At 44.3% G+C, this 22,263-nt stretch overlaps 3 protein-coding genes across 4 annotated transcripts; 1 reads left to right on the top strand and 2 right to left on the bottom strand.

Annotated features, from left to right (window-relative positions):
* Positions 1 to 356: 356 nt before the first annotated feature.
* On the bottom strand, positions 357 to 5,094 carry LOC126557198 (uncharacterized). Its single transcript, XM_050212883.1, has 5 exons — positions 5,010 to 5,094; positions 4,734 to 4,841; positions 1,079 to 2,572; positions 618 to 1,004; positions 357 to 557 (listed from the first exon to the last, which is right to left on the bottom strand). Exons 1-5 carry the CDS (start codon positions 5,082 to 5,084, stop codon positions 357 to 359), a joined length of 2,265 nt encoding a protein of 754 aa, XP_050068840.1. The 5' UTR covers positions 5,085 to 5,094.
* A 7,109-nt stretch (positions 5,095 to 12,203) lies between these two features.
* LOC126559259 (7SK snRNA methylphosphate capping enzyme bin3) lies at positions 12,204 to 12,888 on the top strand. The gene is made up of 2 exons (XM_050215389.1): positions 12,204 to 12,266; positions 12,407 to 12,888. The coding sequence occupies exons 1-2, from the start codon at positions 12,244 to 12,246 to the stop codon at positions 12,879 to 12,881; spliced, it is 498 nt and encodes a 165-aa protein (XP_050071346.1). The 5' UTR covers positions 12,204 to 12,243; the 3' UTR covers positions 12,882 to 12,888.
* A 632-nt stretch (positions 12,889 to 13,520) lies between these two features.
* Positions 13,521 to 20,505, bottom strand: LOC126556971 (AP-1 complex subunit beta-1). Of its 2 annotated transcripts, none has more exons than XM_050212553.1 (5): positions 20,338 to 20,505; positions 19,168 to 19,300; positions 18,874 to 19,044; positions 15,973 to 16,158; positions 13,521 to 15,897 (listed from the first exon to the last, which is right to left on the bottom strand). In XM_050212553.1, exons 2-5 carry the CDS (start codon positions 19,273 to 19,275, stop codon positions 13,573 to 13,575), a joined length of 2,790 nt encoding a protein of 929 aa, XP_050068510.1. In that variant the 5' UTR covers positions 19,276 to 19,300; positions 20,338 to 20,505; the 3' UTR covers positions 13,521 to 13,572. The 2 variants fall into 2 exon arrangements, with proteins under 2 accessions (XP_050068510.1, XP_050068509.1); XM_050212552.1 differs by lacking the exon at positions 20,338 to 20,505 and adding an exon at positions 19,383 to 19,452.
* Between the last annotated feature and the right edge of the window lie 1,758 nt (positions 20,506 to 22,263).

Here is a 22,263-nt window from a genome sequence, read left to right as displayed (position 1 = left end):
TTGGAACCGCTACATATGTGTGATGTGTGTGTTTTTGCGTTAAAATAAATATACTTATGAGTGGTTGTTGGTCGCTAAAAGTTGGTAATCTGTCAAATACTTCTTTAAAAAAATACGATCTAAACGTAAAACATCCAACAAGCTATCGTTTGACGACTAATGCAAAGACACAGATCACCGTAGTATAAACCGGGTTCGGGATAACGGACGATAAATGAAACGAAACCAGCAAAACAAAGAAAATGCCACTCTAGTTGCAAGAGGCCTCTCCCCGTTGGTCCGTTCTGCCTCCTGCGTATCTCCGTTGTGCGATTAGTTGAGTATTTCAGTAACCACTTTGTCCTTTTGTACCATCATTATAACGCCGTGGTTACGGATGTAGGCGAACTGGTCGTGGTGGTCGTGCTGATCGTACTGTGCATTGTATTGTGCAGGTTTTCGGGCGAATTCGACACAAGAACCGTTCTCGTGTTACCGTCCGTATCCGTCTGCTGCTGGGCCACCAGATGAGGTAAGGAGATCTGCACCGGAAGCGTTTGATTATCAGCCGTAGGTACCTAGAAGCAATGAAAATTAATAAAACGTCGGACGCTCTTCCTCTTGATAACCAAACTTACATGTATCGTTACACCTTGCGGAAGACTTATTGCACTTTGTAAAAGATTTTGGGTCGTTGAGGTTGACTGCCCACTGGCCACCGATTGTACCACAACATCTACAGTATCACTCGTTCCGGAGCCACTCCCACTGGTGGTCGTTATTGTCAAACCGGGCGGTAGTGTCGCTATCGACGTACTTGGTGTACCACCATTCGCTATAGTCGTTGTGGTCGTGTTGTTCGTAGCACCATTGATAGTGTTTCTATTATTACTATTATTATTATTATTATTATTATTATTGCGATTGGAGGCCTTCTCCTCCTTGAGCCGCTTGGTAACGTGCGACTTAATGTGCTTCCGGAGGTGATCTTTTCGGTAGAAACCTTTCCCACAATCGTTGCAGATCTAGAAGGAGAGCAAAAAGAAGTCGAAGTTAGCGCAAGTTCGTTAAGATCCTTGTAAGATCCCATTTCACTTACCTCCGTCTTTACACCACTGTGTATGACGTAGTGCAGGTTGAGATGTTCCTTTCGCTTAAACCCTTTCTCACACACATTACATATGAACGGTCGCTCCGGATTGTGGCCCAGCTTGTGTCGTTCCAGGTGCTCCTTGCGCTTCAACCCAGCACCGCAGATATCACATATGAACCTTCGCTCGATCTTGTGCACCACCAGATGCTGCTCGAGACATTCCTTCTCCGGGTAGGCCATGTGACATTCCGGGCAGCAGAACAGTACCGTCCCGTCGATCGCGGTCGCAATATGTACCTGGCCCGGTTTCTGTCGCTTCGGTTTCGGTGGTTTCGTTTTGTACTTGCGTTTCTTGCGTGCCTTCCCGCTTGGTGTCGTCCCCCCATTACCGCCCACCGTCCCATCCCCGTTTTCGCCCGGTTCGTGCTCATGCCCATTCATCCCCGACACGGTACGTGCCTCTGGGGAACCTTCCGTACCATTCTCACCCTGACCCGAACTGTCCGCCGGTCCGAACTGGGTGTTTTCGTTCGAATGGTCATCCGTTACCTCTTGCTTGATAATCCCGGGACCTATCGTAACGCCGGACGGTAGCACCAGCTGCTGCAGGACATGACTCCCATTCATGATCGTCGTCATCGCTGGATTTGTGGTGCCATTGTTGTTGTTATTGCTATTGTTATTATTGTTGTTAAACTTTAAGTATGGCTGCAGGTTGAGATTTTGCGGTGCTCGGGATTGCTGCTGCTGCAGCTGATGTAGTTGGTGCTGCTGTTGCTGTTGCTGCACCATTTCGATGATGTTGCTGTTCGAATGCATCGAGGTCGGCACTAGCGTGGGTTGATTCCAGATGGAGGAAGCTTCTTGCTTAATCTGCCGCAATGGGGGAGGATTTTCACTGTCAATCTTAACGCCACCCGGCGAAGACGCATTATTCGAGGATAGGTTAGATTGCTGATGCTGCTGCAGGATCGTCGTGGAACCGGAATTTTGCGACGCGAGCAGCTGCAAGTCTTGTGGTTGTAGAGCGGCCACTATTGTCATGCCCTCCGGGAGACCTTGATTATGAAGCACTTCTTCGTCCTGTGGGCTGTAGGCTACCGTTAGTACCGTTGTGCCCTGCTGAAACCCTTGGATGGGAATCTGCATTTGACCCATTTGAAATTTCGGCGTTTGAAGCGTTCCCGAGCCCGGCGACGAACCGGTTTGACCTTGGCCGGCTGCCGAACTTGCCACCTGCGATGGGAGTGGGTTTGGGTTTAACACCTGAATCTGGACGGTTTGCTGTGCATCGCCCGGCTTTGCACCGGGCATCGTGATGGGGAGTGTGATGTAGGCGGGTGAGGTCATTCCTGGGTGAGGCATACCGGCCGTTGTTACGACCTGCCCGTGCTGGGACTGTTGCTGGTGAAACATTGCGGAAGCGGCACTGACGGCGGTTCCATCCACTGGGCGTAGAAACTGCATGGCTCCTTCGCTTCCTGACACCAATCCGAGGACCTAAAACGATGATGGTAGATGATTAGAAAAACGGTTCAAGAGTAGAGTAAAGCGAGCAGCAATAAAATGAACTGATTTTAGCGATGGTCCTGAGTTCTATCAATTTCATAATTTCTAATTTTATCTATTAATTTGGAGCAGCTATCCTTTCCTTTCGGAAGACAAACGAAACCATCTTATACGGGACAGAAGATCCCTAGGACTTATTCCGAGACTATTGGAACTATAATACAAGGATCAGAGAAACGTGTTGGACTTACAGGCCATGTCTAACATGAAGCAGTGATTGCCACAAGCATACGACCCTTGAAGCCGAAGTGACTTCAAAAAAATGTAAATAATTTTATTTCTATTCAATAATCTAAAGTAAATCCACTTTTTGATCTCTTAAATTGATCCCTTTCTACCAATACTAACACAGCAAAGTATCTGTTGGTAATGTTCGCTTCAATTAAAATGTCATTTCCCATGCCTTCACAGCTTTTCAGTTCAGCTTCGATAAGGTCATAGTGCATCAATACCGATCTACGAAGCGGACGTACTTGGTCGCGCACAAGACTCACAAACCTACCAAATGACATTCACTTTCAACGTTTCCATCCCAAACAAAAAAAAACCTCAACACACAAATACATACTCCATTTGCTTAGCCACGAGGCAACGAAGCTTTCTAGCAAAGCGATCGGTTTTGGGTTTTGCGCGCAAAGAGCGAAAATCAACCTAAATCCTTAAGATTTCCATCACGATGAAAATAAATTCAACCGATAGCCCCAAGTGCGCCACGATCTTTTATTTTTTTTTCCTTCGTTCCTTTCTTCGCTTTGCTTTCCTCGCACAATTGTCTGTTCCGCCACAGATCGTTCCCACTACGGGGTACACGGCAGAGGGCAAACATGATCGCTTGCCAGCCCCCTCCAGCGATGGTTCCCACCCGTCACCCCTCTGCCAGCTTTGATGATGATAGGGGGCAACAAAAACGTTGAGTAAAAGTGAAAGTTTTCTCTTCTCTCGCACTCGAGGAATGAACTTTTGCTCGTGCAACCCAACGGCGACACGCTGGTTGGTGGTGGAAGCCACCGACGAAGCGTAAGATAGACCGGAACGGAACAGGAACCCTCCCGAAAGGAAATGGGCAAGCGTCAATGTAACAGTGGAGGGAAAGAAAGAGAGCGATAAAAGGTACTCGCTGCTGCTGCCAAAGTTTATTGCAGACCAATGCAATGCAATCTAAACAACCAGTTTATGGTGATGTTGGCAGAGCTGCTTCATTGTGGGGTAGAGTTTACATTTATCTAGTTGAGTAGCTTTACGTGATCGTATAAAAAGTACGATCAGTTATTTGCCTTAATTGCACTTGAGAGCATGGTGATTTATTGATTTTCTAACAGTTCCCTAGGACAGAACAAATGTTCCGCATAGCTTCTTCTTAGGTATTGAGGAGTTAACATTGTAGCATAATATGAATTTAAGATTTCTCGATACTTTAACTTCGTACCTACCCAAGGAAAGGGAGAGAGAGAGAGATCGAGAAATATTGGAGAGTTTCACGTTGTATTGAGTTCAAATAAAAATGAAAGTTATTCCTTGTCGCCCTATCAGGTGATCTTTCTCCTATGCAAACTCAGTACGGAAGTGATCATGTTCCCTTAAATCTCTCCCTAAGTTACAGCAATATTTGCATGTCGAAATTGCAGAAAAAAAACCTTCACATCAATACATCTCCAAATAAACCTTGAATTTGATTGCATTCAAATATTGCTTCTGTTGCTTATACACTAACGCATTCTACACTCCCATCTCTACAGCACGCAAATCGGACGCCAAGGGTTTCTCGCTTGCGATTTACGTCTGCCGTTGAAATCACTCTCCAACATGCAGCCACGGTAAGGCACTGAGCACTGTTTTTAGATGATGGGAATCTGCCGTTTGAATGGAGTGCAATAGAATCTCTTCTTAAAGCATAAAATGCTCTGCTCGCGTGTGTGTGTGTTAATGTATGCCACCCAAATGCTTTGTTCTCGTGCCTTATTGCCAACGCAGTTCTCAGACCTTTTGCATCATCGGTCGTGTCAGGCCCAGGTCATGGGTAGTAGATCCATTTCGCAAAGAGGAAAACATACATTTCCACTCTTCGTCTAGCATTTCTTACGCTCCGTCTTACCTGTCCATTCGATGCCGTTGTGGTAAGATTCTGGGGAAACTTTCCTGCCGTAAACTGATTCGATCCAGCGAATGGGTTCGTGAACTGGGAAAAGTTCATCTTCGAACACTGCAGTTTTCAGAGAGATAGGGAGAGAGAGAGAGAGAGAGAGAGGAAAAAGAAGGAAAAATTGCACATTAATTTCAATTTAAACAGTAAACAGTTTTGCTGCTGTACAGATAAATATTCCGCTTAGGGTTACGAATTATTCCAATTTATTACAAACGACAAGTTTACCTCGATGTAATTCTCATTGTCGTCCATCTTATCCTCTACCCCCTTCCGCTCCGTAACAATGCTTGACTCGTTCATGAGGATCGCCGTTTTTTTATTTTGATATTTTGTTGGGTAAACTTTTAATTCAATTTATATTCTTGTCCACGTAACGTTCGTCTTACACTTTCTCGGCCTTCCCGAAAAAAAGAAACGATACCGTTTAACGATTATAGTTTTCTTTTCGGTTTCGACCCCTTTTCCTCTTGCTGGTTCGTTGGGTTTGCTGTCACTAGAGTTAAATACTAATACGAATGGGTCGCATGCGTCACACTGATCGCAGGTTTCGTTCATTGAAACATTGAACATTCAGCGTCAGAGCAATGAATTGCTAACGGGAAACGCCAGCCAGTTTCTCACTCGATTTCACATTGCTACCGTGCACGACGATGACGACGATGTTGTAGGCACCATCAGTAACAGCACAACGTGTTTTACTTTCAGGACACATTTATTTCTTCACTTCCAAGTTTATGCAAATGAAAACAGTTTTTCAACACACTTCAATTCAAGCACCGGACAGGTGAGCTGCAAAAGGATGTGCATTTCGTTGGAAGCAATTATATAAATTATCAAAGCAAAACGTATCGTAAATCACACATTGACAACACGCTAGAATAGCTGAGAATGCAACGAAACACTGGCTGTGCTGTTTAGCAGACGCAAAGCAAACGGAACTGCCTTGTGCTGATCATCTCGGCACACATTTGATCACCAAATCACGATCACTTTCAATTTTCAGATAGTTTTAGCACATTAGTGATGTCATAGATTCATGGATGGCATGGATGCCTTTCACTCAACGGGTGGGCACTGCGAGTACACCAATTGCCACTGGCTAACCGCTAGCCGACGTAGCTGGGAAGTGTGAAATCAAATCTCAATTGCATTTCGTAACCCTTTCTCTTCAATCGCCCCCTAGTATTTCCGCTTTGGCCACCAGCACAAGTGCACAAGTTTTGAGTCGATTCCACAACAACTACAGAAAAAAAAACTTTAAAATTTGTTGCACCGTCTTATATAAACTTGATCGATATTTTCATCGCTTCACAGCCCACAAATTGGTTGGTAATAGTTGCTACACGATCATAAAAAAACTGAAATGATTTAAAATCGATCGCACTTTCCACTTCAATACGAATTTTGTTTTGAATAGCACAGATTTGTAACATTCTTAGTGATTTAACTACATGAAACAATTTTTCAAACATCACAACTTCGGGTGGCCCATCAAGCAATCACAATCAGCAGCCACAAAACCACGACACGATGTAGAAATCCAATCCAGCCGAGCTCATACCACCGTGGGAGAGCAGGGCCATAGAGAGGACGAGTGCTTTCACATCGATAGTGAAACTACTTTCAATCGCAAGGGGCAACACGATCGCGCATGTACCGTTTCCGTGCGGAGAAAAAAAGCATGCACAAGCGCGAGTACACTGCACCACACATCAACCAACCCGAGCAGTCCGTTACACCCGCAGGAAGGCTTCCAGAGCCGTAAAATGTTTGCGAATATTGAAACACTATACACACGACCGACCCGGATCGCGGATCCGACCACTATGACGTCGCTGTCCGCAGCACCGTTTGCCAGAGCGAGGGGTTTCTCGCGCGTTTGCGGATGTAGCGGACGATCATCATCGCAAACGTCGTCGTCGTCGTCGTCGTGATCGTCGATCGCCACGAAGCAGAAAGTCAACAGATCCGGAGAGAAAGAGAGAGCATAGCAGGCGCCGAAGCAACATACGTTGCTTTGGTTATACAAAGCTCCATATTGCTATGCTTTCCCTTTGGTGTGTAGTAAACGTCAGGACCGAACGAAGCCTACTGTTCCGAACAATGTGCTCTTGTACGAGATGGACAAGATACGCACGCGCGTTGGAATTTTATGTCATTTTTATGTTTTTTTTTTTGTTGTTGTTGCTGTTGAGGCCCAAAAATTCAAGCTCCACGAAGAATAAACTCGTGGCTAACCTTTAAAACGGTCCATAAAAAAAATCAAGCAGTGCTAGCTCACTAGCACAGCAAACAACGCTTCTTCGCGACGTTTCAATGATGCTCATGCTACTAACAAGAAATATGAAAAGTGATGCTCATAAATCTTCCCTCAGTATTGGTGATCGTGAGTGATCGTGGAGCAACTTGCCAAAACCGCTCAGTTCGCTGCTGTGTGCGAACGAAATCCCCATTGTTTACTGACGTGATCGATACATCGACTCACATCGACAAGCGAAGTGGTAGTAGCTCGGTAGTAGTCGTCGTATCGCTGCTTGATCTTACCACCACGGCCATCGCACCCCATCTGTAGTGGAAGACGAGGGGATGGTAGAAGGAGAAGTATTACGCACAACGAATCTAATGTTTACATAAACCATCAGCCAACCGGATGGTTCGAGCACGGGAATTTACGAGTGTATGCGTCTTACGGTTGATCGTTCCTTTAGCAAAATGATTATGAATCAGCAACACAGTGTGTATTAGCGTTCAGCAAATATCTTGATGTTTGAAATAGAAAACAGTTCATTTTCTGAATTTTACTAGCGGTCAAGCCCTGCTAACCTGATTTTACATGATTTTATTATTTTCCCAGTAACAGGAAGCGAATGTGAATGCTCTTTTCGATGTCTCCAGACATCCGTAGGTCGAAAGGTAAGCACTTCTAACCTCATTTTTCATAAAATTACCCTTACTACATTCTTGTCCCTAATTGATGCTATCAGCGCGCGAAAGGTTCGTTGTTTGTACCGCCGTTTAAGTCTTTCGTTCTGAAAAGCTTCACAACGTGTGAGGTTCGTTGTTTGTACCGACGTTTAAGTCCTTCATTTTCGCAAGCTTCGTTAAATGCTTTTCTTTAACATTTTGTCGTTTTGTATTGTTAATCTTAATTACAATCGTTGGTTTTTTTTAAATTACCTACAAATAATAATTTTATCAAACACACTGTAATTGATCGTGGCAATATAAATCACAAACATTATAAAGAATGTTTGAAACGATCATCGTCGCAATACTAATCATACCGCGTGCCCTTACGCCTTAAGCAAGGCTCCAAAGCAGATAATAATAGTGCACCGCCGTTCGTGTGTCGTAGAATAATGCCCTTTTAATTCCCATCCACCAAGCGTTGTATCCGAAAGCCCCTTGGTGTGAGTGCAGCACACACCTTTTCACAGTAATGCCGCATTTTCACACCACCTCATGTTGCTCGCATGCTGCTGCATGCGTTTTGAGCACACTCGGGCAGTGGCTTCGGTGTGGACTCCCCTTGTTGCCCACTGCGCAATGTACACAAACACACGGGCACAACCGTCATGCCATGCTCCCGCGGCACAGGGCTATTCCACGCCAATGTCTTATGTTTTGCGCGGCCAGTTTCGTCTGCCTCTACTCCCACCCTTTCGCCTCCCTTCGCCTTTCTTCCAATCAGTGCATTCGTAGTCCGCGTGTGTGCACCGTGGGGAGAAAGAAAATTTAGAAAGTGGAGAGAGTTTTATATAATCGAGCGAAGGCTCTGCTGTTCGAAACCAATTCAAAAACCGCGGTAGATAAAGTAGCAGTGCGGTGGAGAGTTGTTTAGGGTCTTGATTTTTGCCCTCACCGTCTCCGTGTCGTACGCTATTTCTAAGTTGGTTTCGATATTCCGTTTTGTCGTTCGTTTCAATTACATTTCTTACAGCGTGCAGTAAAACCATCTACACTTTCTTGCGGTGGAGAATGCGCCCGGATCAGCTGTCTTTGTCTCTGCCGTTAGATTCCGTGCTGCCACTTCTTAACGGAAGTCGGTGGTGATTTCGTGCCGTTATGTTTTTCTATCTCTCCTGTCCTGTTTCAATTTCAATTCAGCTATCCGGGACACAGGTTGTTTAGGAATATTTCCCTGAAAATTTGATACACCTGCAAAGATGGTCCTACCGTAAACTCTTCTTACGGTCGCTTCATTTGCTGGATGAATCAACCGAGATACCCCCCCTTGCTACGCGTGGCGCAACAATTGGGGATTTTCTTTGGTTGGTCGATTGTTTCCCAAATGGGTTGATGCGAGACTTTCGCACGCTGTTTGTTGCAACCGCGAAAGACTTTTGTTACGCCAACCAGCAACACAACGTCGCGCGCGCGCCTGATCTGTGGACGATCTAGCGGATTTGTGCTGCTCTTCCACGACTACCAAAGCAAAACCTGAGCCGTGTAGCTTCGTAGCGTACAGACTGGGGAAACACTATCACAGGCCCACGATCGGGACGGTCGTTATAGCAGAAGAACCACGACGAGCTGCTGCTGCGCTCGATCGTCTTCATCTTCAAACCCGCTTGTGTCGTGAAAGATCAAAAGTTTCACTTTCGTTTTTCGCTCGGGCTCGCTCTAATTCCATTCACCTCGCTCTTCTGGTCCCCGGAGAAGAGAAGACATAGTTGTTTTGTAGTTTGTCCGCATTGTGCAGTCGTTCGGGTGCTAGAAAACAATGTTATATTTGCTTTTATGCTTGCGGCGAAAAAAAAACCCCAGCAAATAGGCAACCCAATACATCAAGGTGTGAGTGTTGGATGCGCCTGAATGAATGCTCTTTTGCAGCAAAAAATCCCTTATGTATAACTTAGATCGACATGAGTTAAGCATTTGGGAAAGAAAGTATAACCTGTGGAGGATTATTAACATATTCTATGCTGCCATACGTAGTGCATGTAATGCATTTAATGATCCCATTGTTCCTGAGCTGATGATCGGGCATTATCGAAGATGCCTCTGTCACATACAGCAGCAAATTGGGACGTTTTACATGCCGCACGACCAGTGGATGACAAAAATAAAACGCTAACGCACTAACGACGACACCGAACGAGACACACACATGCCAGATGACGTCGCCGTCTGTTGGGTGGCCAGCGACGAGATGCATTAGCTATGCGTTGCAGAATTTATATTAATAATCCAACCGTTCTCTGACATATCCGTTTAAACGATGTGTAATGTAAACATTGCACCTTCGGCAAACTTTGATATGCACTTTTTCGCGCATTTGTACGAAAATGTGCGTACGAGCTGGTTGCAATTTCCACTGATGCATCCGCTCATTGAGCTGACTAATGATCCTTTCCCTGAGTTTATTGTGTTTAGACAAAAACAACGAGTAAACCAGTTGCGATGGAAACGTGGCATTTTCACACAACGAAGAAAAAAAACGCTCCCCAATTTCATCCGAAGCAGGCTGGTTGCTTGCTCATCATCACTCAAATTGGTTTGTTATTGTTTACTATATTAGGAAAAAATAGATCCACTCACCCGTTCTGATGCGTCGCACTAGCTGTTGGTGCACGCTATTTACTGCTGCCTCTCCTGCTACTGGTCCAACCTTTTGGGACGATATTTCTTTTTTGCGACTTATGCCGGCACTGTCGCAAGACTAATGAGAGATTAATGTGTTGCCTCGATGGTCCCGTAACGAATATTGCTTCTTAGCCAGACGGTAGTAATGGTCCCGCCGCAACTCGGTCCAGCCGTCTTGGTCGTTTGTTAGCTTATTCTATTGCACACTTCACAACGGGGAGGGAAAGCAGCATATAACGCACTATTCTTTTCAAGCATAGAAAAACGCACTGCCACGCACTAACGAGAAGAATGATCACAAAACCAACACTTTGGTGTCGCAATTCTTCCTCTATCCTTTTACCGACTGGCCGTGGCGGAGTGTTTTGGGAGAGAATATCACTACAACAGAAAGCAGCCACTGTTTCAATTCACAATTCACCGATAAAGATTCCAATTTGCTCCGTTTGAATCATCCAAACTGGTTAGCATTTCTGTTCCCATCGAGGCGCAATCCCAACAGGTAACAAGTGGTCAAGCGATTGTTTATGCACTACTGAACGGTACAGTCTCACAGGGGAAATGGCTCAACGGAAAGATGCACCCACAAAACTACTAAAACGAAACGAACAAATAAATATTTGTTTATGCTCACGCAACACACATATTATTTCTCTCCACCAGGCATACGATGTTACCGAGCAATTTGTTCTGACATTGGAAAGAAATAAGCTAAAACAACAAGTACCCCCTAGCAAAGTGCGACCGAGGAGGGAAGGCTCTGCAATGGGACGCGATTTGACAGCTTGCTAAAGTATGGCGTAGGGTGGTTTGACGTTTCTGGTCGAATATTTCGATGAGTGAAGTGCGAAAAATTAAGCTAAATGTTTGTTATTGGTCATAATATTAGTCAGCAGATATGGTGAAACAATCTTCTGGGTGGTTTTTTTTTTACGTCCCATTACCATACGTTCCCATACATCCCAACATAATTACCCAACATTTAACAAAAATTGCTGGGGCAGTAAAGATTCAGTTTAGTTGGGGTCATAATTTATCAAAGACATGTTTCGGCCGTTTTTGTAAATACTCCATTTATGAATAAAACAATACGCAAATTTTATGTCAAAATAATTTCTTTTCCATCTGTCAAACAGTTTAGAATGTTTACACCTTCCACTCCAACACAGTTTGCAATGATTCTTGTTTTTCTATCTTTTTCCCATTCCACTGTCAGAAGTGAATTCGGTCGGGATCACCATCATATGCTGCCTGTAGATACTTATCTCACTGGCGAGCATTGCGTGAGCATAAACATAGTCTATCTGTAAGTTTCTGCAAGCAATTGTTGCTTCGGGTAACCTTTCTGCTGGCCGCTTGCTATCGGTAAGTGTTGTACAAAAGTGTCTAAATATTTGCCAAAAAGGGCGAAGAGGGGTACAGGGAAAGAATGTCGCTTAGAATATTGTAAATCCGGAGTGATTAGATTGCTAAAAATGCTCCTAATCACACATCACTGTATGCTATCGATAAAATGGATTCAAGTTGCGGTTCGTTGCCTTTTGGAATGCGTGGCAATGCGTGAACTACTAAGCATCAGCAAGTAAAATCGCGTACAGAGAGACACGAGTTATGAACATAAGTGTGGAACATTCTTCGCTGTTCTCAAAACATTTTCTACGCCAATGGCTACATAAAAGCACTAAAAAAGGAAGCGAAGCATACCCTACGAAAATCACATATGCGAACATTATGAGTAAATAAATGTTTCATTCTATTTTTGGTACTTCCCGTAGACAAAGAAAAAACAACGGAAGTGGTGCAACGTAGATGAGACGGAAGTAGCACCACCATCATCAACATCATCATTCTCTCTTATTCAACATAATTCACGATGGCAGGCCCAGTGGACACGAGGTAATTCCCTTTTGTTTACATGCACCACCCCACCTCTCCCATGCACTCTTTCATGCGCTATGCTACATGCATATACGCAGTTATGCTCCGGATTTACGCAGTTAACAGTCAAGATAAAATATGATGGTTACATGTTGTAGGAAACGATCCCGCGAGGAAGAACAGAATGAATTTATGCCACTATCGAAACGAATCAATAATCTGCACCTCAACAACAACCAGCACAGTATTGTCGGAGCAGGAGGAGGAGGCGTACTACCCGAGCAGATCGCTGCCGATCATCATCACCATCATCATCTGCTTGGGGCGACAGCAGCATCTTGTGCAATTAGTGCAATCCATCACAGCAATCATCATCATCATCATCTGCTCGGAGTGATGGGTGGCAGTAGCTCCAGCAGTAGTAATAGTAGCAATAGCAATGGCAGCAGCAATGGTTCATTTCGAATTCCTGCCAACAGTGGAAGCAATAGTCCTGCGTCGACCATTTCGATTAATGGCGAACTGCTCGGCGATTACTGTCCGGTGCTGAGCGCAGAGGAAAATCCACATTATTTCACTAAAAACAAAATTCTGTATGAGCTGTACGTCGAGCGGATGAGCAGACTGCAGTGAGTGTGAAGTAGGAAGTTACTACAATAACGCCACTGATTTTTCATACTACTTTTAAATTCGATTTCTCGAACAAACTTATTCTTTTGTAGTGTTATATTTAGTTTTTACCCACCATATTACCGTAGATTAACGCATATGTATTTTGTGACGAGATCTTTTACCGCGTGGCCGTGCTGCTTGGCGAAATCGTCGAAAAAAAAATGATGGCAAGATTTTGTGTCGGAAGCCTTAATAAACACACAAGTGGACAGCTGCTATTCTAGCTGCTGCTGATGATTCTAAATAAAATCAAAATCATAAATTATTGAACACAATTTAAATTTTCCGTTGTTTTCTTTAGTTTAGTTTATCATCGATCAAACTTTATTTAGTCATCGAATGAATATGTGTGTGTTTGTGGGTTTGCGGTACATATGTGTGTAATACGCGATGCTTTTATCTAGTATGCGGCGTTCGTTACTAAGGGAGAGATAGACGCTTATTCGAAAGTCTACTAAAACTCATGGCTCGTTTACACTGTGCATGAATACAATTATATAGAGCATAATTAGAGTAGAACACAGTTCAATGTCCGATAACGATGATCATCATGCTGCTGCTGCTACCGGCTTCGCGGGTATCTTTCTGTCCAGCACGTTTACAATCTAATGGAATATAACAATTTTTAACACTAACGCCCTAACCGGGGCGCCTATGGCGAACGAATGATCTGCTCGTACGCCGCAAAGATGATCGCGCCAACCTCCACCGAGCGCGTTTTCAAGCTAAGCGTAGCGTCGGAACTTCCGGGCGATAGTTTCAGCTCCAGCAGCACCCAAATGTTGTTCGTTAGCTTCAGCGACTGGTACAGCATGTCCTGACCCTCCACATTACGCTTTGCGATCGTAAAGATGTCGTTGGCGGTCATTTTGGCCGCTACCGTATCGGCCGTACCGACGATACCGTGCAGATTGTACTGTATCTCGTTAGCGGCCGGAATTTCCTTCCAGGTGGTAAGGAACACGCGCTTGTCCAGCTGTCCGTCCTCGACAAACAGCACGTTTCCGTGCACGAGGCAGGCAAAGTAGAAGATGTCTACGTTGTTTTTGATCGCCACTTGGAGATTGTTTAGCGGCTCCATGCGCTGTACCGGACCGGTTGTACCAAGCGGAAGGGACGTATCGACCGATTGGGAGGGTTGTAGTGGAGCAACCTGCAGCGGAGCACTCGGTACCAATCCGAAGCTGTTTTTGTTGAGCTGAATGGCAAATCCGGTCATTGCCTGCATCGCTTTGTTGGTGAATGTCATGTCCATGTACACTTGGCCGGCGCGGCGTGAGAATGTACCCTGAATTTCGAGTCCTTTGCCCTTATCCGCCGGCAGCCAGGTGATTTTTGGAATTTGAATCATGTTTGTGGTGCTTACGGGGCCAATGCCAAAAATGTCCCCAAGAAGCCCACCGGCAGCAGATGCGCCCGCTGCAGCTGTTGTCGCTGGTGCTGTGTCGTTGGTAGCGGCGGGTCCGCCACCGAGCAGGATGTCCAGACCACCGCCGAGCAGGTCCACATTGCTGCTCGCCGGTACCGGAGCAGCTGGAGCAGCCGGAGCACCAATGTCCATTGAAAGCAGATCGCCAATCAATGATTCCTGGTTGGGAATGACGGTAGCCTCCGGGACGGTGGAACTATCCTCGCCAGCAGCTGAAGCCGAACGATTCGGAAGCGATTTCCGGACACCAGCACCACGACCTTCTACGAACGCCGTCGGAGGCTTGTGGTACACGCTGGCCAGCGAACTAATGTGACAAATCAGCTCATCCAGCAGTGTTGGCTCCAGCAAATCGGTTTCCTCCGAGATGAGTGGCTTATCGGCCAACACCACCTCCTTGGCTGCGGCCGGATCCGTCGACAGCAGTCGCCAGTAAATGAAGCCACGATCGCGCAAATCCGGATTGTCCGAGTCTTGTGTGGCCAGGGAAAGAATGTGCTGGACGAGTTCTTGCGTGTCGGCTGGACGTTTGAGGAACAGTTTCACCACCGCCGTTAGCAGCTGTAGCTGTACTTGTGCATTTTCATCCTGGAAACCTTCCAGGAATCCGTCCAACAGCTCATCGGCATTATCAATACGCTCCGCATACTCTCCGATGATCCACACCATCGAGGCACGCGCTTCCGGTTCGTCCAGCGTATCGAGATTCTCGCACAGCGTGCTAATAATGCTCTCGTACTTGTTCGGATACTTACGGAAGATGTCCTTGATCACCACGATCGCTTCCTGCACGACGTAGTTCACCTTCGTCTGGATGAGGTCGAGCAGCGTGGATACGCACCGTTCTGCCGACGGTTCCACCTTGATCGCACAGCGTCCGATCGCACGGACAGCTTTGCGAACGAAATCCACATCTACCTCAGTGGCGTACTCCTTCAGTTCGCTCAACACCTGCGCAATGTTGCTTTGGTTCGCCAGCCGGATCATAATGTCCAGCTTCTCGAGCTTCACGTAGATCGGATCATTATACTTCACGAAGAACACCTTCATCTCGTGCTTGAGAATGTCCGGTCGCTTCTGCACGATCAGATTGATGTTACGTAGCGCAACGTACTGAACTTCCGGTTCCGAGCTCAGAAGGGTAACCAAAGGTGGCGCAAGCTTTTTAGTCAACATGGAACAGAAATCACCATCGCCGGCTAGTATCTCCAACAGCTTCATCAGCACCTTGATGGCACTCAGCACCACCGCTGCATTGGCGTGTGCCAATCGGGGCGTAATACGTTCACAGATCGACTGAGCTTCACGCTCATCTTTGGGCGTATAGTTTGCGAGCGAATCGAGGATAAATACCTGTCCCCATTCGGTACACTCGTTCAGTGCCGTCAGCAGCTTGTTGATGGTGGCAGAGTTCATCTCTACCAGTGGTTGCCCACTAGCGCTCGCTTCGTTAATTTCGCTCAGGGCAGCTACCGCGTTTGCAACCACCATCGGGTTCGAGTCAGACAGAAGATCTTTCAGTTGGTCCAAAAACCCTTGATCTTCCACCTGTCGAGAATAGGAGTGTTGCATTAAAGCTTGTCAATAATAATAAGTGTCCTACTACTAGTGGTCGCTTCTTACCATCGAGCTAGAAATGTCGTACAATTTGGCCACACAAACAGCAGCCGTCTTGCGTACATAAGGATCTTCATCCTTCAAACACTTGCGCAGCGGTTCACACAGATACTCCGTGATCTTGTCCACCCGGATGCAGCCCATCGTACGCACCGCCAGCGCACGGATCAGTGGATTCGTGTCCTCACAATCCTGCATGAAACGAACGATCGTTAATTATTGTCTTTAGTCGCATTTTAGGCATTGAAATGGTCAGCGAAAAGTTTGCTAACAAATAAAACCAACTAGAAGCACGCTGGAAAAATAAACAGGGGAAAAACTCATAATCACAATGGACATCGGCTAATGGAAAACTGCCCATACGTATGTAAATAGTATAAACATATGTACAATTTTGGTTTTTAACTGAACAAACCGGAAACGGAAACTTTGTAAACGATATCACAATCATCATGTGTGTGAGTGTAGTAGTATTAGTATTAGTAGTAGTAGTAGAGTAAAAGGAGAGGCTGAGAAGAATAAAATAAAAAAGGCAAAAATAAAAGTAAAACACTGAAATGGTCAGTAGGAACTTTGGAATAGCATTTGTCTTTAAATGAAAGCTTAAGAATTTGGATGCATCTGCGGAACAAAAATGTAGTACATCAATTCAAATACTTTCCGAATAGAATTGCCTATTTTGCACAAACATCGCCATTGTAAAGGACACTCAAGCAAGAACAGATTACAACAAATTGCATTGGCTAATGATGCAAGTAACGTAGACGAACGTATACATTAAAATAAAAGACTAATTTAAGGGACACTTCACGTAAACTTTAGGTTCATTGCTATCCGAAGATTGTCTATGTTTTAATGCATACGTTAATGGTTAAAAACGCATGTTCTACTGTTGGACGTTCCACTAAAATTTTGGCAACGAAATGCTAGCTAAAACAACAACTTACTAACATATTTGCTCTACTGTGCAGCTAGCAGCTAAGTTTCTAAACGAGGATTTGCTCATATATCTAGATCAACTACAATAACTAATGTCACATAAAACAACGAGTAGTTAAACAAACGGAATCCAATAAAGTTGCTTCACAAAACACAACATAAAACGAAGAAAAGTTGTAACGGGAAAGGTTCATACAACGGGATAGAAGGATAAAGAAACACGAAACGAACGAAACGTACAAAACGATGCAATTTAAAACAGTTATTTGTCACCGTTTTTTTTTTTGTTCTTGTATTTCAACCAAAGAAAGATAAAAACCCAAAAAAAAAACGATCAGGGAAAAAAGGAGTAGTTCATAATAATAAGAAAATTCTTAGCTAAAAAAAAACTCAATTTGCAAGATTTTGGATTATTTGATTACCTTAACGAGTTGAGAATGTGGCAAATCCTTACATAGTTTTTTGTTTGTTTGTTTGTTTTTGTTTAATAATGTTATTAACAAATACATAGAGTTTTATAGTTTTATTTGATTCAGTTTTATCTCATCATTAGACGATATAGTAGAGTGATGGAGCCACAGGTTTATAAAACGAGACAACATAGAAGAGGTAACGGAACAAAGTTTTCGTTTAACAGATGCGTTTGTGAGTGTGTGTGAGTGTTTTTGTTAAGTTTGATTTCGAAAGGAGAAGGGGGAGCGATGGCATTAGCAATTTGGTGGAAGATAAAAAAACCAGACAAGAAAAAAGAAACAGATACAAAGTTTAGTACTATGAGCGTGTTAATAATTAATTATTCATTGAATATATATAGAGAAAGATTGAGATAGTTTGAAAATTTGAGTGAAAACAGTCATATAAGAAGCATTTATGTTAGAGAAAAAGTTTTGTTGAGAACATTGGTGTGTGAGATGATGATGATGAATTGTGATGATGAACGGGTTGTGATCGATGAGTAACAATAGTATGATTCTAAGCGCAGCAACTGATCGGAAAAACAATCTAAACAAAAACAATCGAAGATGGGAAAGATAAGCACAGGCGGAATTGAAAAATACACATACAAAAACAAACAATATCGAATATATGTTAAAAAGGTGCAAATCGGATGGTAATCGGTAACGGAAAGAAAATGAAGGGAAAAACGTGAAACCTCTCCTTTTAGATTGGACACGATAAAGAAGCATAAAGACAATGGGAAGACAGACCTTCGGTAAAGAGCATTTGTGATTCATTAACCGCGTTGCCTTTAATAAGGTGCAATCCAATAATCCGCACACATACGCACAGCACACAGCTGGTTATCAACAAAGTTTTATCTTACTTTGCGAGAAGGGGAATCTCTTTAGATAACTAGGTGCTAGCGAATCGGCTGTGAGTAGGGCAGAGCACAGCACAGAGCACGATAAGGCCCGTGTTTAGCTTAAGTCTCACGGTTGCTTCTTCGGCAGAGAAGCAATCTTTTTCAGCGAAATATTTCAATTAATCTTACTAATACCCTGCGGTTGGTAAGGGTTGGCTTTATTTCAACATGACAAATATTTTGGCCACGAAAATAGACAGTTTCCCAACAATTTGTATCTAGTGGCGTAAAACAATCCACAAACGCACACCCCGTTAATGTTACATTTGCCATCGGTAAGAAACGCTTCTTCTTGAAGGAAACACACACACGCTGGAAGATTGCCAGCATGGGTGTAATCTTTTGAAACAGGGATGAAACAATCAATCTTGAAACAAGTGTGACGGGATATTTTACTAAACAAACAAAACTTAACGCAGAATACAAGTTAATAAACATTTTACATGATTCGATTGATACGAAAAATGAACAGACGAGGGAGAGAGAGAAAGAGGGCAAAGAGGTTTGGTACGAGCAAAGAAGGAATTCGAGGATGGTGGTTGGTTTAGTGATGATATCGGTGGTTGTTGTTGGTGGTGGTGGTACGTTGATTAACAAATACTTACCTTAACGAACGTGTTGACGGCCATGATGGCCATATCGGGCTGCGACTTGGCGTAGTTCATCAGATACAGATAGACCAGCTTCTTCAACTCCAAATTGTCCGTTTGCATGCAGTTGACTACGTCGGGAAATAGGGCAGATACATCTTTCCCCACCGTCATGCTGGCAATGACCTTAAATTAAAAAGAACCGTACAGAGCACACACGCACCCAGGCCGTTATTAATTGTTCTGATCGACTGGGTGGACGTCGGAGGAGGTGACGTTCCAAGGGATGAAGTTGCCATCCACACATACCTTCTTGACCGCTTCCTTTTTCTTCTCCTTTTTGTCATTGTTAAGCTCGGATTTGAGTTCGAAAATTTCGCCCTTCTTCGTGGTGGTAAAGTACTTCGAGTCCGTCATCTTGGGCGAGTCGAATATGCGAAGTCTGTGGAAGAAGTAGTACAAAGGTAACAAAATATGTTAAAAACTGACACTGCGCGCTGGTTTTACACTGGCAGTAGCATTACTGGATTGGGGCAATGGGAATCATGATACTGTGGTTCGAATGTCTTCCCCTATCGATATGCTGAACGTTCCCGCACTCTGCCTGGTGCTGGTGGTTTATATCTAAACACTGCACTAAACTCACAGGCCCCAATCTAAGTAGACTGAACCTCTCCAACGTACACAAACACCGAGCGTTTGTTGATGACTGACAGCAGCAGCATACAGCAGGCTAGCATCGCTGGCTGCTGTGGGAACAACTTGCTCGATACTTGTTTCTCACCAGTAGTATCAACGCGTATAGGGGAGCCACCATTGCACGCGGATAACACTCAAAAGGGTGTCAAACGACTGCAACAATAATAGCAGCGACTGTTTTCGCACACACTCAGCCGCTCCGGGTGGAAATACACTTAATAATCATGCAATAACCCGGGAGATTCGGTGTTACACAGGCTGCTACAAGGCGAATGATTCAATACCGCTGCAATAACAGAAAACATATAAATACGCGCAGGGAGCGCCCTTCCCATTCACCCTAATTAGTGCCGAGACGCGAGGAAGAAAGTGGGAACGTGATGTGTCGTCATCATACCCGTCGGGCTCGTCAACCCCAACCGGGGCAAATCATGAATGGGAGGATTCAGTCGTGCAACCTCCACTGTATTTGTAAACGACGTGCAATCAAACGGGTGGCTATTATATGAAAGAAACATCGGAAACGCTCCGCATACAATTCCGTCAGACATCCGCTTGCTTAGAATAGCGCCTATCTATTCATTCCCCCCACATACGTTCACTGATAAAACCAGCGCGAACCACCATCATCGTATCCGCCCCGGAGAACCGTTCGCGAGAGCTATGCTGAAGCGAAAAATCGATTCTCCACCAACCCCGGGGAGCAGCACCCACTAGGATTCTGGGAACCGTTTTCACCGCAGCTGCACAGTGTTTTAGATAAGATAAACAATTGCGTACCTTTGCTGTATGCAGAACGCCTAATGCCGGTGTACTTTTTTTCACAAATCCGTGATAGTAGATAAATGGAAATTGATTTTAATCCGAAAAATACGCCTATTCTCTTCGCTTTTCACCCACTTCAACACGAACGCAGTTTTTTCTACAAGTGAGCTGTCAAATTGTCGATGCTTCAGCAAAACAGACTTCAGACGGCTGCGAACAAAACGTCCGAATTCGGATGACAACTGACAGCACTGGCTGGCAAACGTCTGATGCAGGGTTCGACGAGAGAGCAAGGGATAAATTAGATGAAATCAACGGAAAAGCTATTCGTTTTCGGAAATAAAATCTTTGTTGAGCATAAATGCTAATAGCCTGAATAAGATATAATAATATGACCAACAGCTCTATTGAAAATATTCCGTAGCAACGGAATGGAGCATTGAGATTGCGGTTGTCCAATGCATTTTCATAATAAAAATAACTGTTCGAAAAAGGGGACAAATCGTTAGTAATTTTCAACTCTAGTTTTAATTGAAATGCTTTCATACCGTAAAAGGAACATTAAACAGGTTCATCGGCTATTCTGACTTCAATTAAATAGTTTTTTTTCCAGAGTAATGACTTATCAACCAGAACTCGAAGCAATAGCCGGAGTCACATGTATTGCAATTTCAATTTCGTTGCAAATTCGCATGGAGCATGATTTATTTATTAATCAATTATTTAAAGAAAAAGTAATAGTGACTTCTCGTTCTTGATCCCTCCAACAAAGGATAAATGGCTAATTAAAAAAACAACCAACCAACCAACCGTATGCCATGTGATCAAACGATTAGTGTAGTAAAAACAATGCAGCCTAAATTGCTTATGAGAGAACTAAATTCTCCCACATCCGTGAAGACGCACGTTTGACCGAGCAGCGCGGGAGCTTTTGTTATGAACACACAACAATAAGCTTTCCCAAATTTCTCACAGCACTTTAGAAAAGCTTGAATTGTATCGGTCTCTCTGAATTTGCTCGATTTCACCGATATCCTTTTCTGTCACGCCGTGGTACCAACCGCCTCTCACTCGTTCCTTTAGTCAGGATTTCCAAACCACGATGCCCGCTCTGAGCGGGGCGAGATAAAAGCGAAAGCAAAAGCCCACTCAGTGTTTTCCATGACAATTTTCCATGTCCGCGTCGTGTCGCGCAAAGGCAAAGTTTCAATCGAACTAGACGGATGGTTTGCGGACGTCGTTCGTTCGTCGTTGTGGTGCGCTTTAATTTGTCCCCCAAAAATTTGGTGACTAACTCTTGGTTCAACAAAGCGTTCCGCCATTAGGCTTGTCTTCCCGCCCGACACACATACAAACCGGATGCTGGGATGCAGCAAAACGGGCCACACATCGTCTAGTGTCGTGAACGTTAGTATTCGGTTTGGAATGATATAACAACAGGTTTTTGGAAGATTTGGATGTCTAAACTTCAAATCACTCAACGCTGGTCTTTTGTTCTCGATTATTAACAAGCCGTCGCGTTTTGCTCTGAGAACTATTACCTTGTCTAATACAGTGCTGCACATCCGTTTTTCCTATTTTATAGAACGATGCTGTCTGTCTGTAATGTAAAAAGTGATGAATTCCAGTGCGGTGAACTTAGGGTCGTGAGGTGTAAAAAATTTCCCCAAAATTAGATCGAATACCACTCCCGCAGTAAAGCAGTGAAAAGTGAAAAGCTAGTACAGAGCTTGTATGTGTGCGCGCGTGTGTATGTGTGTGTGTGCCGAATCCACAGAACGTAGAATAAGTGAATGGTAAATGAAATATAGTGGCGCGGAGCGAGGATCCTAGTGTGCGTGCGGCATGAATGCGCGACAGCGACACGATTTTCATCAAAGGAAAGCGTGAGCAAAGCAAAGAAAACAAGAAAAAGAAACAAATAAAAGCGAAAACGATAAC

Source organism: Anopheles maculipalpis, chromosome 2RL (assembly GCF_943734695.1).
Source record: "Anopheles maculipalpis chromosome 2RL, idAnoMacuDA_375_x, whole genome shotgun sequence".
Classification (NCBI taxonomy): Eukaryota; Metazoa; Arthropoda; class Insecta; order Diptera; family Culicidae; genus Anopheles; species Anopheles maculipalpis.
The sequence above is the reverse complement of the archived record's forward strand: the minus strand, read 5'-3'. Positions and strand labels throughout refer to the sequence as shown.